We start from the raw sequence: 19,245 nt of genomic DNA, 5'->3' as shown, positions 1-19,245 counted from the left end.
GGAAGGGATGAACACCTTCAGGCCCAGGTGTGAACACGGGTGTCCTGATACCTTCCCTGGGAAGGGAGATTTACAGCTGGCCCAGCTGTGTAAAAGAGGACACTGGCAGGATAAAAAGCATTCTCCCACCTCAGCAGCACTGCTCCTCAGTGGCCTTTTCCCTTATCTGGCTCAAACCCAGCTTGTTGCTAAACAAAGGTCAGTTTGTAGTTTGTTGTGGTCATCCTCTGGTGGTGGGTGCTCACCCTCCCTGTCCCTGGGCTGCTCTTATACAGAACAGAGGATCCTCACCACACCCCAAATCTCTCCTCCTGCCCTTCGGTCCAGGGGTGCAAACCTGGCCTCAGCAAAGCCCCTGCAGCTTTTCCAAATGGGTGATTGCTTGAGCCATTAACCATCAAGGTTTCAGTCTCTCACAAGGGGAAGACTTTGTCAGAGATGATATGGAAAAAAGGCTGAACTACTCAACATTCCTTTTGCCTCAGTCTTTAAAGGCAAACCTGCACCCAGACCTCTGCTTGTACCAGTGGTGGTTGGAAAGGAGAGGGATAAGTAGGAGCAGGGCCAGCACCTGTTGGGAGATGCTAGATGTACTCAAATGCACAGAGCCAGATGGGCTACACTCAAGGTTGCCAAGAGACACAGCTTGCTTGTCAGGCAACTGTCTATTACCTATGAAAAACACTTACCACATAGTCTCCAACTGACTGGGAAAAGACTTACTTGTGCTCATTTTTAAGAGAGGCAAAAAGCAGTGCTAACATTCAGTCAGCACCATCTCAGTGTCTGGAAAAATGCTCTGAGCTTGTCTCCCTGGCTGGGTGAACACCAAGAAAGCAGTCAAGAAGATGTGACTCAGATTTAGCAAGGGCAGATTACATTTGATAAATCTGAACAGCTACTGTGATGAAAGGTCTGGTCACACAGCTAAGGGGACAGGATGCAGCACACCCTTGAGCATGCTGTGGCTCCTGGCACCAGCCCCTGAAGCACACACACGTTAGCAAGCTGAGGCCAGATAGATGGTTGGAGAGGCTGAAAACTTGTCTGAGCAGACAGAATTGAAGATTTGATGGCTTCAAGTTGCTTCACTTGTTGGCTAGTGACAGTAGGAGTGGCTGTTACTGGGGCTGATACAGGTCAATAAATGTGTCAGTAACTTGGATAATGAGACAGAAGGTGTCCCAGTTCATGGCATAGTGGTTGGAACTGGATAATCTTTGAGGTCCTCTCTGGGCCATTCTATAATCAGCAAACTTGTGGATGATACTATGTTAGAATAGTAGAGCTCCCCTTCCAAGTGCAAACTGCAGGGCTGGAAAACAGAAACTTCATGACAAAGACCTACACCGGGGACTAGCTTAATCCCGTGTTAACAACTGTCCTGCCCCAAGAAACAATTCTGAGGGGGTGATGATATTCAGAAGTGCCTTCCAGCCACCATATCTGTGATTTTAAATGTTTGAACAATATTCACATATGAAAGATCAAACACTGACTATGCATTCCCTTTCTAGTGGTTAAGAAAAGGTTCTGGGTGGAGAATTTTACAAACTTTAATTAAGCCTGTTTGTTCACAGGTTTATTTAAAAGCACATTAATCCCTCACACTTCCACATACCTGAAATAATAAATATCTAAAGAGTAAAGAAAGTGGAGGACACTCACATGCACTGCTGTGGAAACACAGTGTGAAGCTTCAAAACCACACACTCAAAACAGCTATGGCAGAAAAAGATAAACTGACAAGCACATCATTCAAGGTTAGTCAGAACTACCATTAAAGTGTAAGAACAGCTTCACAGAGAACAAAGAGATATTTCTCATTCCTTGTAAATCTGCCTTTATTTTTCCCAAAATGGATTAGTGTAACTCTCTATCACATATCATCACCTATCAAATTATATTTATTCCATGATGCAGACCACTGCTTCTTTAAAGCATTAATATTTTACTTTCATTGAAATATCTTTCTGTGCATTCCTTTAAGGCAAGTAATTTATTTTCAAAATTATTTTAATTTTGAATCCCTTGAAATGGCAATGATCCAGCTTGTTGATAACTACTCAGGCCTATACTCTCTAGGATTTCACTAACAGATGCATTGGCTGGTCACTTGGTAATCTATCCTTAGTAATCTGTTTGTAGTCTTGTATGAATGAAGGCAGAGCTTCCATAGATTAGGCTGCTCAGAAATAGAATACATCTACAGTCACTACTCAAAATGCCCACTTTCAAGCATATAAAATGCTTCCTTCAGCTTTTAACTGTCCATAATTTTTAAATTTTTTTCAGCATTTAATTCCACAGCAGCTTGCAACTTTTAAAAATGGAATTATTTAAGTCTTCCCTCCCCAGTGAGCAAAATTTGTTTCCGCAGCATCACAGAGTACTTAAAGTATACTTAAGTGTTCAAATAAAACACTTAAATACTTTCTACATCAAATGTGTAGATGCCGTTGATAACAAAATATTTTAGGACAATAAAATACACATCTAATGAAGTCCCATTCCTCTAGTTTGTCATATTATCTATAAACCCAGAGAGCTCAAAAATCAGTTTCTCAAATTCATGAGATTACTTTATGATCTGGAATCTTTCAGATAGCACATCACGGTCATAGACAGCTGCATCTCCAACCAACCTGAAGTTCAGTATCAATACATAACAGTGGAAACAAAAGAAATGTCAGCCTAATTTTATAGTCGCAGCTGAAAGACCCTGTTGATACAACTACTTTAAGGCTGAGTCTCTATCCTAAACTAGAAATAACTCTTGCACAGTAGTTCAAGAAACTTGCTCCGTTTATACTATCATCACTTTCCAATAATGAAAAACACAACAAAAATAATTCACAATTTTTACTCTGCAACGAACGAATTCCAAAATATCTTTTGACGAATCCTGGTTCTCCTCTACCACATACAAGTGTGACTCATGCCTTTACAAAACGTGAACAGCTTTTCCCCCCCATCTGTCACCTCTTGATTTTTCCACTCATCCAGCTCTCTGGCAATTCCCTACCCTCCATGAAGCATTGTGCTTCAGCTTCCCAGGCTCCTGTCAGGTGGGATGTTCTCCCTTTATTACCCAAGCTGGTACAGGAATAGCCATTCCAAATACCTTCTTTTTTTTCCACAGAGGTTGGAAGGGACCACAGTGGGCCATATGGTCCAACCTCCTTGTTCAAGCAGAGCCATTTGAGAGCACATGGCACAAGACTAAATCCAGATGGTTCTGGAATATCTCCAATGAGAGATTCCAGTACCTCTGGGCAATCTGTTCTAGTGCCTGGTCACTCACGCAGTAAAGAAATTCTTCTTCATATTCAGGTGGGGCTTCCCGTACATCAGTTTCTGTCAAATGTCTCTTGTCCTACTGGTTGGCACCCCCCACAAGAACTTGAGGCTCCAACCTCTTGACACTCATCCTTCACATATCACATATTTTTATAAACCTCCTTTGCTCCACAGAGTGAAACGAGCATTACTTTTCATTACTTCTTTCTCTCCTCACTTTAAACCAACAAGCCATTCATTCTCCATCCCCTCCACTGGCCCTGGGTTAGTATCTCTCGAGATTTATGTCTGCATCTCTTCTTTCCCCCAATCTCACATCACTATCTGAAGAGAGATTTACTTCACCCCCCCATCACACTTAAGTGCAAATTACTGCGTAGATTAATGCAAAAGAGTGCGGGGGGGGGGGGGGGGGGCAGCAAGGGTATTTAAGGAAGCAGCACAGGAAGTCTTTTTTTCAAAAGCTATCTCTCGGTAAAGCACTCCTTTAGACAAACAGTCCTTCCCGCAAAAGTAATGACAGAAAAGGAAGTTTCCTCTGTCTCCCAAGACTCAGGGGAAGGGAAACACGGTGAGCGCTGTGAGGAAAGGGTGGGGAGTGGCACTGAGGTGGTCAAGGGGCAGGGGAAGCACACGGCCTAGGGGTAAGGCAGGGACAAGGGCAAGGGACAAGGACAAGGTCGCGGCAGCTCCCGGCCGTTCCCCCGCAGCCCCTGGGATCGCCGGGCGGGAGGCCAGGGCTGGAACCGGCAGCGCCATCGGCCGCAGAGGGCGGCCCGGCCACCGCTTCCGACCGGCGTGCGGGGCTCCCGCCGCGAGGAAAGGGCGAGCCAGGAGACTCGAACGCGCTGACCTTCATCCCGCCGCCGCTCACCCTCCTGTCCCCCCTCCAACCCGTCCTCCCCAGCCGAGCCCCCCCGGATCCCGGGATCCCCCGGCCCGCTCCCCCCCCACGCCTACCGGCCGCCGCATCACGTCACGGGCAGCCCCGCCCGCGGGCCCCTCAGGCACCGCCTCTTCCCGTCCGCCCCGTGCCGGCTCGCGCCGCTTCCCGGCGGCATGGCCGTGTTCCACGACGAGGTGGAGATCGAGGACTTTGAGTACGATGAGGAGACCGGGACCTACAGCTACCCGTGCCCCTGCGGGGACCGATTCCTCATCACGCGGGTGAGGGGCTGCCGGGCGGGGCGGATGGGGGAGAGCAGGGCGGTGCGGCCCGGGCAGGCCGCGAGGCCCTGACCGCTCTCCCGGCGCTTTTCTAGGAGGACCTGGAGAACGGGGAGGACGTGGCCACCTGCCCCAGCTGCTCGCTGATCCTGCGCGTCATTTATGACCAGGTGGGTGCCGAGGGAGGGCCAGCCGGGCGGTTCCAGCCGGGTTCCCCTGAGTCGCGGTTCGTCGCTCTGTGCGGGAAGTGCGGGGCAGCGTTTAAAAATACCTGGTTCGGGACTATATCTGCTGCCTGAGGTCTCGTTCTCTGGTCTCCTCCTGCCGTGTTTGGGCCTAAAAAGACGCCTCTATCTGGGTGGATGTGGGGTAGTTCACAGGCGGGGCCAAATCAGTGGTGTGAATGAAGAGCTCCTGTGGCTGACTCCAGGAGCTCTGGCAGCGTTTCTTACCTCGGAGGCGTGTTACGGCTTTCATGTTTTGGGAGACAGATTCATAGCACTTACAACCACTCTGTTTTCTAGCCTGGGTGTATCTCGTGTTGTTTGTGAGGTAGAGGAAATCCAAAACCAATGTAAATCGCTTAAATCCCTGCTTGCTATCTTTAGGAGCAGTTCATGCGGGATGAAGTCGTGGCAGAACCTTTGCCAAACAAGGAATTGGTCAAGTGCTGATGAATGCCTCGTGGACTGTGCTGCTTTGGAATGAGAAAGTATGGGAATGGTGACTGTGGAAAGAGTTGTGGTTCTCCTTCTGGAAGTGCTTGCTGCTGTGGGATACACGTGCAATAACTGTCTGTCTTCTTAACATAAATGAGAGTTTGCTGGGACATCAAACACATGAATGTGTTTTGTTCCAAAAGGTTATACTCTTAAAAATATGTATATATAAGTTGCTCTATGTATTCCAGAATGCTTAATGATCCTGATTTACAGTAAGTCAGTACACAGAAGAGTGTGGAGTTGGGAAATTATAACATTTAGTCTAGCAGTGGCTTCTTAGTGGAGAAAAACAGGCTTTATGAGGGTATATGTGAGTGTGAAATGGCACAGAGCTGAAATGTTGGGAGGCAAGATTTAGGAGTCCGTAGGGCACAATGCCATACAGAGTTGACACAGTGCAGCTTCTCCCAGGATGTGGGCTTTTGTACTTCCAGCCCATACTGAACACGGAGGGAAAACAAGAGACCCAGAGCCAACATTTACCCAGTGTTGGTAAATTGTCTTTATACCTGTAAGCACAGGGAAGGTGCAGTTATCCATGTATCTGCAGTGGGGGAAACACTTGAGTTGGGGCAGATTTGTTTCTTAATTTGCTTCTAAAGTTGCTTTGAAAGAACTTGGGTAGTTGTTACCATATGACTCTGACATAATAATGACACACTTTTGAGGGTGTTGGTGAAATGGAGTCAACCTTCTTTTTACCCCTGCATAGCTACTAATGTGCAGACAGACTGGAACTTGAAGTGGGTTGTATTTTACCCCTATATTCTCAACAACTTTGTGATTTGACTATCACAGTAGATATAAAATGGGCTGCAGTTCTTTGTGCCATTTATAATAAATTCCTCAGCCTTTATTAGATTCTGTCACTTCCTGGATAGGAGATGGACACATTTCACTTAACTAATAAATGCATTCTTTAGGGTGTGAGAACATACTCCACATTGATTCCAAGACTGCTGCTTGAATTACAAGCCACTGCACTTGATTATTTACTTAAAATTGTAGTAATTCCTGTGTTTTAATAGGATTTGGTATCTGTGAAGGTAAATTTGGGGAAAAGTACCTGTGAAGAGTTTATATAACCATTTTGCTCCAGGCACTAAAAATAAGCAAGTTTTACTGCATTCCTGCATTTAGTTATTTTAGTTCTTACAGCGTCCTGTGAATGTTGAAGATGAACATTCTAGTTCTTTTAAGAAAAGGAGAGGGGAAAAAACCCTACGTTTAGTTGGAAGTTTTGAATGCAGTAAGCACAACCCAGAGTGTTTCCATGCCTAAACCAGGAGGTGGCACTCGTGTTCCTTCGACATACGTGCTTTAAAAAACAACAAAAAAGTTGTGGTACTTTGGTTAGCTATGCCTTATCAAATATTTATTTTGACTATTTAAATAAAGATGTTTAAGATTCCATCAGTGGTTATAATGGCCCGTTACTTACTCTGTTTCTACACCAGCCATAATGATTTCCAGAGGTCTTGAGTTGCTGCTGCTGGGATAATGATAGTGGAAGTTCTTCAGGATGGTTAATAAAAATTGTTTCAATGTATCAGTAAACTCTGTAAAGCAAACTTACAGGAACCCTACCTAAGCCCCCATTCAAAATTTGTAATGCATGAATACCTTCATGATTTTTTCACAAATATTTTACATAAAAGGAATTGTAGCAATTTTCAAATGCAAGACAAGGGAATGTATGCTCTGATGTAGTGCATCAAAGTAAGTTGCCATGTATATCATCTCTGAAAGTGCATAGATTTTTGCAGAAATCATTGACCAGATTTTGTTATATTGTGAAAGTCAGGCCCTTTCTGACTTAGGAAACTTGTGTAGAGAATTATTTGTACTCTAAATGGTTGAATTCCTACATGGCATGTAAAAAGCTTTTAATTGATTCTTAGTAGTGTTTCCCCCTCATCTGAAATACAGGTATTGGCTTTTAAAAAAGTAATTTTAGCAGAATTAATTAGTTCATTGCATCAGTTGTGATGGACTGTCAGGACTTGAAGTTTCGTACCTGGTATGAATAGGGTCCAAGTTGTGGAATGCAATTTACATGCACATTAAAAATACTTAATCACATAGTGTATGTATCAAAGCTTTAACAAAGTGTGTTTGCATACCTATGTATTTTTTATTGTGTACCTATGCAAATCACGTTTGCTTTTCTGAAGGATTTTTTAAAGCATAACAACAGAAAGATGTGGCTAACTGTTCGAAGAGGATGTGGCCCCATTTGCCTGCTTAAATTACTTTCAACTCTTGTCTCATTGCAGCATCTCAAGGGTCTCAAGACAGTAATTGACGTTCCCTCCAAAAAGGAGGCAAAACGAGGATGCACGTCATGATTCTCTCTTTTCCTTGCCCTTTGACAATCTGAGAGAGACATTTAAAAACTGTTGAGCTGTTGTTTTCCCTTCTGCTCTGCAGAGAGGAGTTCTGCAGCAAGAGTTCATCCTTCATGAAAGCTTGGCAATTCTAAAGCCAAAGAGTTGCCTACGTTTTGTCTTTTGTTAACTTGTAAGAAGCTTTTGACTCCAGTGATTGCAGTCATCTTTTAAAAATATTCTTTCATAGTGTGTAATTCCAGAACACCAGTCAGGGCAGTCTGAGTAACCCATCAGAAATGTCCCTTGTTAGGAATTCAGTCACAAGGCTTCCTCACAGCCCCACAGGCTCTGGCCCCTCATGCATTACTTGTATATTACATGCTCTTACAAGCCAGTAGCTCATTTTTTTTTTCAAAAGGCAATTGTGTAGGACACAAAGGAGTCTTGTTTGCTGCTTGTATCTGACAAGCAAATTGATTGATTATATGTTTGATTAGGTCCTTGGGCCTGCACAGAGGAGTCCAGTGTGGTGAAAGCATCACGTGAATGTTAATGGAATAATTAATACTTGGTAGAGACTAGAGAGGATGAAACAATTTATGGGCAGTTTCAGATACTCGAGCTGTGAAATTTCTCATTCTGTTGAACACCTCTGAACTCCTGTGTAGCATTGAGAACAAGCAATACACTCTGTTGCCACTATTATATGGGAAGAAATGGAAGATAATTTGTTCTTCATTAAACTAAAGAGGCTTAGCCTCCTGATCCCTCAGATTCTTGTTTGCATTTCAAAGAAACTCACTGAGAAGGTCATTGTACTTATGGCTCATTGTGCCTGTGTATCAGTGGTGTACATGATTAGTTTTGAATAGTTGCTCTAGAAGTCTGTGACATAGAGCCTCCAAGAGCTGAGATCTTTAGGCCAGTAATTTTGCTGTTGCACTTATTTCATTGTCCATATATCAGGGAAGTCCTAGTGTCCTAGAGGACCCTTTGTAAGTACCTTGACATATATTCTCTCCATCACAGTTTTTAATTTTGATTCTCAGCACCCATCAAAAATAAACCAAACAAAAACCAACAGGTGTTCCTTGCAGAGCACCAGAATTAAAGATCCTTACATAGATTACCAAGTCTATCTACCAAGAAGCAGATACTGATTAATTTCAAATAAACTCAAAATTTCATTTATGATAGTGAACTGACAATTATGTATTATGACAAAGACAAGCAGTTTTTGCATGTTCCATCTCCATCTCTTCCACCCTCCATCTTTATCACTCAGATCATGCTAAGTGTAGGCATAAGTATTTGTTACACTGAAAACTTCTTGAAATGTTTTTACAAATAGAATTTATCGAAGTATTTATTGCATTCCAAGTTTACCATGAGTTTTTCTCCTAGCAGTTCCATGTGGATTGCTTTGATTCTATTTCCTGGTAACTTAAAATGCTAATTTCTTAATGTCTTTCTATAGTAGCCATGGCACGGAGGAGACAGGGAGGATCTTGTGAAGATGCTGGGCTCATCAGCCCTGAAACTGGTCAAACCTGTTGAGTGACAGAGGCAACAACTGACAGGAGCTGTGCCAAGAGGGAAACCAGCTGTCACAGTGTCACCTGTGGTCAGGGAGGAAGTGGCTCAAAAGGGACCAGCCAAAAGGGTAGAACCTTAAGCAACCCATCATCACTTCTTCCCACCCCTTGCTGTCACCATTTTGAGCTGTTTGCATGCCAGGTCACCTCTCTAAAGATTCTTGGCAGCTCACTGGTCCAGCACAGGCTTCCTGTCATATGGAAAGTCACTGCCATACCACTGACCCTGTCAGTGAGTGCAGGCAGCAGAGAGAAGCTCACTCTGAAGGCAAGGTCAGAGCAGAGCTGCCCCATCCAGCAGTGGTAATTTTTTTTTTTTTAATGTCAAAACTGAGATCCTTATCTTCCTGGTTGAATGCTGAAGCTGTTGCTTTTAGGGAAAATTCCAATTATTGAGACTCAGGGTAAAACCAACAGGAGCTGGCAATAAGTCACTTCTTCCGTGACCTATTCAGGCCCTTTCCTGTTCCACGGCAAATGGTTTTATTTTGGTCTCAGTTGTCCTAGGCAAGTCAAGAGGACAACTTTTTGACACATTCAGTACTTCAAGTACAATATTTCTGTCCACCAGAACACTAAATAGCTACATCACTTCTTAGCATGATCTTTGTGAATGTAGTCCTTTGGTGTTTACTCAATATCAAAATTTGTAGTATACTTTTAGGAACAATGATTATTCTACACTGCCTAGAAAAAAAATACTATTTTCAAGGGAGGGTGGTTTTTTTTTTCTTTTCCAAATATCTTGAAAAATCTACTATTTACAGTTTTTATTTCTGCATGTCTCTGATCATAGGCCTGTTGTTGATTTTTTTCCATAAAAATTGCATGCCCATGCAATGCAATACCATCTTAAGGTATTTGGTTTTAGACGATTGCAAGACTGCATTCCTTCAAAGCTGCATCTGTGTGCCTCTTGTATTTCCTTGTCTTTGTTACAGTGGCTTTCCTGAGGGGTGTCTGAGTTTTCTGGGCAGCGAAGCCTTTTATTTGTTGATGCAGTTTTTCAGTGTGAAATTTCTTTTAGTTTTGAATACACTGTGTTTACTTAACTAAAAGAAGTGGAGATACTGCCCAAGATGCACATATAAAATAGTATATTTTTTGAAAGGGCAAAGAATATTTTCTTTAATTTAAATCTACTATTTCCTTGTCACTTTATTTTCTGGTATTGGCCCTAAGGGGGTAGGTTTTAGCCTGAACAAAAGTTGAATGATAAATATGATAGATTGAAGGATTCTTGCTTTTCCTTGTGAAGAAGGGGTTAATTGTAACTCACAGTCTCTCTCCTCTTGCAGAACTACTCAAGATGAAGCTATTTCTTGGAAGAATACCCTTAGGAAGTTAGTGACCTAGAATGAGCTTGGCATAGAATTGCCTTTTAGCCTTAACTGTGATATTTGCTGCTGCAATCTCCTAGACAAATGGGTTTTGACAGGCTTTGCAAACAGCCTGAAGTCAGAGCCTATGAGCTTTCCTTGGGCAAGTAAAAGCTGTGGAGTTGGGAGCTTAATACATTTCTTGAGATGAACATCAGAATTCCCAAACCTGGGGATAGTGCACAGTGGGACAGTGACAGGCAAATGCAATCCTTCACAGGACTGTGAAAAGGACGTGGCAAGCAGAGAAACATGGTTCCTGCTAGGGATGGCTCATGAAGTTCAAGCTCTGCTTTGAACTGGAATGAAGATGGTATTTTTAATATCCCTTGACATAAGACCCAGAAGAGAGCAGGTGATGGCACACCAAACTGGCACCCTGCCTTGGGCATCAAAATATGCTGTGGCCCCTACATCTCCACCACAAACTGCTTAGCAACCTAGAGGTGGGGGTTTTTCTGTGGAAGCAAGGGTGAGCAGCAGAGAGGGCTGATGCCTAAGCTATGTGGATTTCCTCTATGCACCCTGGACTGAAGGTAATGGGGCAGCCTGGGGGGATACAATAATTCAGAGCCCACTTCCTCCAACTTATGAGAGGAAGGATTTCCTTCCCACCACAGCTGTTTGTTCAGGCACTAACCTCAGAATTTGTTTCTCTGTAAACTTCACAAGTATCCCAGTAGTTAGGACTGCTTGGTTATCTCCTGTGCATACACACACAGGGGGTGATGTATAGAAGATGCACATTGGAAGAGTTTAATCTGCCCTCCTTAAAAACACTCTGATTCTTGCAGATCCTTAGATCCATTTTTTTCCCCCTTGATATATTTTCAAGTTTGTGATTTTTGTAACTGAAGGAGAATTCAAATAAATGAGCAACTGCAGTGAATGCCAAACAACCACAGTTAAACTTTCTCAGCGTTTTAAACTAACAGACCCCCTCATCAAGATATTGTTCCTAACAGGATTTGATTGCGTTTTCTCATCCATAGGATTTCTGTCAGTACCTCTGCCAAATGCACGGTCTTGCAGAGGGAGGATTTGATAGAGATCCAGGTTAAGTCAGCCTCTTCATTCAGAGACAGTGACTGCCAGCCCCACACAGGCTGCAGCAGGGCCACCCAAATGTCAAATTTCCACTGAGGAAGGCCAAGTTCCCCATATTCTTCTTTATTTTTGCAACCGTAGCAGGGCTGTGTCCTTGGGTTCTTTCCATGCCAAATAAAGCGTCTGCACATTTTGTCTAGTTCATTTTTGTACAGCTGAGGTCTTTATAGCAGAGGCACCTGCGAAAATAGAAGTCTGAAGAAACAGATTCATTTCTGACAGGTTAACCAACCTGAGGAGTAAGAAATTGTTGTGCTAGATCTATAAATACATTTACAGTTTGCCTTGCAAGGGAAGCTTGTGAAAATTAAACTGGCTGGGAATATTCTGAGCCCTAGGCATAGAGCACCCTCTGAGACATAGCTAATATAAAATGCTCTCAGGCAGATCCTGCTATCTAGCACAGACATATAAATCTGGAGTAACACAAGCTGCTTCAGGGATGTTACTTCAGATCCACTTTGCCCAAGAGAAGAGCAGAATTCAAATGAATTACCCATGAAGAGAGAATAAAGAACATGTGCAGTAAATAATGCATTTCTGGGTTTTCTGCCCTTCATGACTCTCATAAATGTTTCAGCCTCAGTCTGATTGCTGTTTCACTGTGTCAGCCAAAAAAACAGACCAAGCAAGTGCATTTCAGTGTTGTTCACATCTGAGACTGTTAATGGCTCAGAGAGAGGCAGAAGCACAGACAAAACCCTGCTTTCTAAGAGCATGACATTGTCCTCACCTGAGCCATATTTGAAATGCCTCAAGACACATTACATGACTGCTGCATACAGCTCCTATTTTGTTTTTTTTTTTTTTTTTAATCTCTTGCAGAACTGAAAAACAGGTAGGAGAGAGGGGAAGCAATTTTATATTCATAAAAATCAGTTTGGTCCCAGAGTGTCAATTGAAGCATTTCAGCATTTATGAAACGATTAATTTCATTCTGAAGAAGTCAGTATGAAGTCTCACAGTTTTTCTCACCCTGCACTATCCTTCCACCCAGACTGGCACTTGACACCAGCCTTGAGTAGTTTTGGTTCCTCCAAAACTTAATTTCTCAGGGGATGTTACTCAGTGCATTTTATTTTATCTTTTCCCCCTTTACATTACAGTTGAATTCTTTCTATTCATTTACTTAATTCAGCAGCTGTACAATCTCTATTACAATACCTTTCAGATGTAAGATACCTGATTAGAATTAGCCTCTGTTGCCATAAGGTGACCTTATTTCATGAGGTCAGGCTGTGATCCCCACCACTGGATGCACCTGAACACTCCCCTGCTGTGTTACATATGTTCTTGATGTTCCTGAGCAGTTGCCCAACACCAACTCAGGAGCAAAACACCTTGGTGATATTTGAGGAACTTTATCCACACCTGAAATATCCTTTTCAGAAAATCTGAAATGACTCAGTTTTATTAGTCTGCTTTCTTACTGAGCTGACTTTCTTATTTTAAACTTCTCAAATGTGTTTTAGCAGTACGAAATACTGTCTAGTTTTGTTCATTCTTGCACTTTCCAGATCTTTACAATGCGGATTCTTTCTGGCGTTTTCCCCTAGATGTAGCATATTGTAATACATTGGTCATGACTGCCAGAAAATTACAATTCCAAGACTGGCCACAGTAAATGAGATGAGCCTATTAAATAGGGCAGGGACAAAACCTCAGTTAAAGATTTGTGCATCTTTCTGACTTGTCCAGCCAGAAAAAGAGAAATCTTGGTCTCAGTAGAACAAATGACCACCTGCACATTCTCACTGTCTGAGAAATACCTCTCCATCCTGGCAATTCTGCTGGTACTTGCTCTCTCTCCTGTTCTCCATTAGGACTGTCTTTCTATTGCCAAAACCAAGGAAAAAAAGATATATGGCTCTCCTGTGTTCTTGATGGCTGTAGACTTTTTCCACATTTTATTTTTACTAATAAAAATTTATTTATTTTTACTAATTTTGGTATTTATTTTGCAGGTGTGTTTCAAACATTTTTAATAATAGAATTGCACTCTGAGACCTACTATAGGAGCAGGTATAAATTGTTCTTGCCCTTTTTTGCAGCTTAATATTTTCTGTTTAGAGAGACAAATCCTAGATCCACGAAGGTGAGGGGTTTTAACAGTACTGGCACAGCTGCAGTGATCTGGCAAAGGATGCAGACAAAACCCAACAATTTTTGCTGTCGAGAGTCAAAATGGGAGTTATCTGGAGGAACAGGTTTTCATGATGTGCAGTACACGCCCAATGTTTGTCAGTCTTCCTACTGAGAAGCAGAAAAATTGTGGGGCTTTTTGTGGTTTTTACCTGTCATCCAGAGTCACCTTGAAAGCCCATAATGAAATACCAATAATTGAGTGTAGCTGTTTGCTAAAAAGATTAGTGACAGGCATGAAATAACAGTCACCAGTAGCTATGAATGTATTTTATGTCTTGGACATTTTCCTAGCAGACTTCAGTATTTCATTGAGTTAGGCAGTAGGAGCCCTGGATTTGGACACTTACACACAGAAGAATAGTAGGATGTTTTTGGGGGTGCTGGAGGGGAGAAAGTGGAGCTTTTTTTAAAAAAAATCAGTGTACCATGATGTTCCTTGGTTAGCAGAGAAGCAGAATTCTCTTCAAAAATGAGAGGTCTCAGTTTATTAATTTTGCAGTATGCTGTATATAAAGAGAAAGAAGATGAGGTAATTCTTCCTGGAGAAAATTCAGAATTTTAATTAAATGGTATTTTCACATTCATTTCTTATGGACTGGAGTTCATGGCCATACTGGCCATACTTGCTTTCATGTTAAGAGCTTTCCAGATGGCCTTCTCTACAAATGCCTTTTTTTCTGCCAGTAGAGGTACTAAAAACAATAAAAAATGGAGACAAAGCATACCTATTCATTTGGGACTAGAACATTTTCACAAGCTGGACCCAAGTGTCTGGTCCCGGAAACCCTCATCATGGCAGACAGCATGTGTTAGTGTTAATGTTAGGCAGACTGAAGGAAAGGCAGCAGAATTGGACCCAAAAAATTAGAAGTCACATTTCTCTACTTTGGCATGTTGTCTTTAAATCCAGTGTGCTCAAAAATCACCAAATTTCTCAAATACATGAGGTCACTTTATGATCTGGGGTCTTTCAATAGCACATCATGGTTATAGACATCTACATCTCCTCTTTTTAAGGCTTCTTGCCTTTTGATTCACGTTTTCTTGCTTTTCACTCTAACACAGTAATTCAAAGTACAATTGGAGGAAGTTTGAAAATGTTCTTGTGTAAGCCGTTTCTGCCAATAGCTGTGACTTTATTTAGATCAACACAATATCAACATGAACTGCATAAAATCTGACTGTTACAGACACCTAGGACTGAGAATAAAGACATAGTTTAAAAAAATTTACATCACGAGCTTCAAAACTGTTTCTGGAATTAATTGCAACATCTGCTGGTAAATGAAGTGGCCTAACTTTGAACTTCACTCAGAGATTTGTTTGTTTTATATATATATATATATATATATATATATATATATATATATTTATATTTATATATATTTATATTTGTATTTATATTTGTATTTGTATTTATATTTGTATTTATATTTATATACCTGGTTCTCCCACTGAGGTTGACAGTCATTTCATGAGCCATCCTCATTCTCATTTTCACTGCTCCCACTTCAGGAAGCTAGTATGTTCCATTCTACACAGGAAAATGTAAAAAAGCCTTTCCCTGTTAGGCATGTCATTAGGAACCAGGACTTGCAATATAAACCTGAGGTTTCTGTTGTTGTAGTAGCCCAGCCGGGTTGTTCTGCAGGGCTCAAGTGCCATAGAAAGAAATGTGTGGAGGTATTTGGGAACTGGGAAATTATCCTTTTCCCATTTGCCTCTTTATTCTTTCTCTCTGTTAAAAATCGAACATTGATTTTTCTCATTTTGCTGAGTTTGCAATCTTTGCTGGCAGGTAATTGTTGTAGACATGTTTACAAGCGCTAGCGGTAAAAATCCAGAAAAACTATTTGCCAGCATTTTGAAAGCAAGACAGCCCAGAGGAAAAGGTTCTCTCTTATGATGGGTGACAAGGAAGCAAAGCCCAGCACCTTGGCAAGGGCAGCCTGGTCTGAGGATCTTTCTCATCACTGCCTGTGAGCATCACTGTGTGAGTATCCCAGCTCTGTTCCAGAGAGCAAAGAAAATGGTGGTTCTTGTTCCACACTGAAACCAAATTCAGAAACTTGGAAACTCCTCAAAATGGAATCACTACTATCTGCCATGTCTGAGCATCATGTTACATCTAATTTTGAATGAAACTGCCAAAATTGTATATTTTATAGAAAAGATGGATCTTCTTGTAATTGGCAAATTATGGTCTCATTTTTCTTATTTTGCTTATCAAGTTCTTTTCCATTGTTAAAACCTATTTTGTTTTGCCCTTTCCTCTCATAGCTGATTTAAGAGTTGTTCTTGGCACTAGAGAACCTTAAGAGTTCTGTCACGGGCTGCACAGAGAAGATTGTTCCAACAGCAGGAGCTGGAGCCGAAACTGCAAAACTTAAAGTTATTTCCTTAGCGTCAGCAGCAGGCTCTGCTCCTAGGCTTGTGCGTGCACAGCCTATGCAGACACCACAGACTGACCACAGGTTGCTGCACTAGGAAATTAATGTTTCCTTTGCTTCTGCAAGCAAAGGAATCAACAGCAAATTGCCCTGAAGAAGGGGCTCTTGCCACTGTCTGGGAGCTTGCTGTGGCAGCCAGGGATCCATGAGCTTGGACTGCATGGGCTCAGGGAGTATCAGTGCACAGCCAGACGAAGTGTGTTCTTTCACCGAATTGTAAGCGAAGGCAACTCTTGGCATCACAGATGATAAGTTTTTGATGAGTATGACACACAAACTAGGTAAGACAACAGAAGGCCAGGGGTTTATAAGACAACTTGTCCAATGTGAAATTTACTGCAAGACTTATTTTTTAATTGACATGATGAATTCTGTGTGTCTGCCCACTTGAAATATTTTGATTATTAAACTCTGTTCGCTGCTTGGCTCTTGATTTCCAAGCAGGCAAAATATGTGCTAATAAGAGGGAAAGCAAAAGAATACAATACTAATGCAATGACCTGTTGTCTCTGTAGGACATGTTTGCATCAAACATTTTGATTTGGCTGTAGCTTTTGACCACTTTTGGTTTGTTCAGTAATCCCAAACCAGATGTATAAAGGGTGATTGACAGAAGCAGCCTTCCAAGGGCTTGTACTCAGGTGTAAATATCTGATGTTCTCCATCTTGAACTCCTGATAACCAAAGTGTCAGTTGATTTTCTTTCAGAGCTGCAATTAAATTTTTTCTGTAATTATTACATCAAGTGATTAAAAAGAGACTGTAAAAAATCGGTTTTCACCTACTAGCATAATAAAAGAATAAAAAATAACATGAAAAATACAATACTAAGGGACGTAATCCTTTAAAGCTCATTTTTGCCTATAATAATGTAAGTGATATTATTAGATTATTTTTTATCAGTCTGTAAGAGTGAGGGACTAATTAATGCAGGAGCAATCTTTTGAGTAATTGTGCAAAATAGATTAGATATTTAAAAATATATTTAGTATTTTATATTATGCATATTTTAAAAAGTTGATTACTTTCACCTTTTTCTCAATTTCATAACACATAATTACCATTGGTATAAATAAATATCATGGTAGTATTACCAAAGGTCATGGACTCTAAGAAAGGTCATTGTCCAGCTACTTAGAAACTGAATAATGGATTCAGCCCTTAGGCTGGTCTATCTGTAACTTAGGTTCAAGCTAAGAAGAATCTTGCAAACAATCCTGGCAAACCTGTATCTGTTCTGTGTTGTGAAAATTCTGCTGCAGCTTTCCAGCCTACTCAGCAGAAAGATACAGAAGATTTATTATTAATATTAGAGTTAATATCTTCAAAATATTTATAGAGACACTTGTGAAATTTTAAATTCTTGTCCCTTTGGGACCAGATCATGCTTTATAACACAGCATCCTACACAGTGGAGTCTCTCAGTCTGTGAATTGTTGTATTGGAAAAGTATGCTGTTGGATTTAGCTCATTTGAGGAAACTGCAGATGGTGGCAAGTTCGTTCTTGGCTGTCATCTCTGTGCCTAAAGCCAGACCTTGGGGGAATTGGAGTAGCTGGGCACTGGGGTTGGGTTCCTGGAAGGGATTTTAGCCTGGGTACCCTTTGGGATTATTTTCCTTCAACTTAACTCCAGTTTAAAACTTATACATGACATCTAAATTAATCAAGAACCCCTCTCTAATCAGTAGAGAAACAAGCATTTCTAGATAGTGATTTACCCATAGTGGTTAAATACTTGCCATTGGTTACCTCAGGAAGTGTTCTCTTCTCAGCAGTAGAAGAAATTTAGATAACTATCTTAGTTGTCACTACTGTTCAGATGGCCCCAGTTAACAGAGGTGAATCCTGTTCCATGTGTCTAAAGCATAGTCATCCTCAAGAGTGATAACTAATTAAAAATAAATAATATTTTTTAGCAGCTAGAAAGATAGCAAATCCACTATGGCTGCTATCTCAAGTCATGTAGCCAGACTGTTTTTCCAGAACATCCTTCCAAACCACCTGGTGAATAAGCAGCTGTGAGCTTCCTGAAGGGTGTGCTGGAGTCCACACTTACCAGGGACATTGTGTTTGGAGCTCTTATTCAGACCTTTCCAATTAAACCAATGGAAAGTATGGCAAAGGTCTGCAGAATCAAACCTCCTCTAAGATGCTGACAGGGGCAAGTCCTATACAATTCTGTAAGACTCTTAAGTGATGGCTGAATAAGGATTGCCACTGGATGCTTTCTGACTGGGTTTTTTGTAGACCAGCTCCGCTGAAGCATGAGAAAAACAAGGTATTAACAAATCATAATACGATGAAGGAAATAAAAATATGTTTCTCTGTGCACTGATACACTTTATTCAGGGCAGACACGTGCAGTTTGCATGGCTTAAAAACATGAGCTTAAAAACATGTTACCTATTTGCAAAACACTAATTTTTTTACTCTCTTCCAATATGTTTGCAGTTTGAATCAAAGTTCTTGAGATAAAATGAGATACAATGTCAGAATCTGAAAGCTCTTACTCATGTGTCACCTTCCAGGTTATGGAAACCCAAGCTGTTAATTGTTTTTGTCTCCAATACCTGAACATAGCTCAGTTCTTTCCTGGGGACATCAGAAATGGAAACTATTTCATTTTAATCAGCAGACAGTATTATAGCGCAATGAACATCATCAAGGCAGGACCTGGAAGCACATACATGTGGACTGAGAGATACATTTCTTTGCTGCAGGATTTAGCATGAAGGTTGATAAACCTTCCTTCCCTGTTTAGACTTTGGGTTAACACATGGAGAGAAATGCTGCCATTGTTTCTCTGGACCAGTGATGGCACCTCACCTAACAGGATAAACGCCAGCCAACACCAACTGCATAAACTGGGGCTCAGTTTAAAAGTATTTTGAATAATATTTCAAGTCTTTATTTTCTTCCATTTACCATGAGCTGGGAGAGGAATAAACAGGGTTGTTTAGTAAGTGCTGTCAGCCAAAAGTTGACCTGTTCTTGAATTTGACCTTTTAGCTCAGCTTCATGGGTGGGTTTGGCCCAAAGCACTCACTG

The 19,245-nt window shown here is 41.4% G+C and overlaps 1 protein-coding gene across 2 annotated transcripts; it reads left to right on the top strand.

Moving 5' to 3' along the window:
• Window positions 1-4,337: 4,337 nt before the first annotated feature.
• DPH3 (diphthamide biosynthesis 3) lies at window positions 4,338-6,592 on the top strand. Of its 2 annotated transcripts, XM_062496143.1 has the most exons (3): window positions 4,338-4,467; window positions 4,563-4,637; window positions 5,076-6,592. In XM_062496143.1, the coding sequence occupies exons 1-3, from the start codon at window positions 4,360-4,362 to the stop codon at window positions 5,139-5,141; spliced, it is 249 nt and encodes an 82-aa protein (XP_062352127.1). In that variant the 5' UTR covers window positions 4,338-4,359; the 3' UTR covers window positions 5,142-6,592. The 2 variants fall into 2 exon arrangements, with proteins under 2 accessions (XP_062352127.1, XP_062352134.1); XM_062496150.1 differs by lacking the exon at window positions 4,563-4,637.
• Window positions 6,593-19,245: the final 12,653 nt, after the last annotated feature.

This window comes from Cinclus cinclus, chromosome 1 (assembly GCF_963662255.1).
Source record: "Cinclus cinclus chromosome 1, bCinCin1.1, whole genome shotgun sequence".
NCBI classification, from domain to species: Eukaryota; Metazoa; Chordata; class Aves; order Passeriformes; family Cinclidae; genus Cinclus; species Cinclus cinclus.
This window is presented reverse-complemented; position numbering and strand designations above follow the sequence as displayed.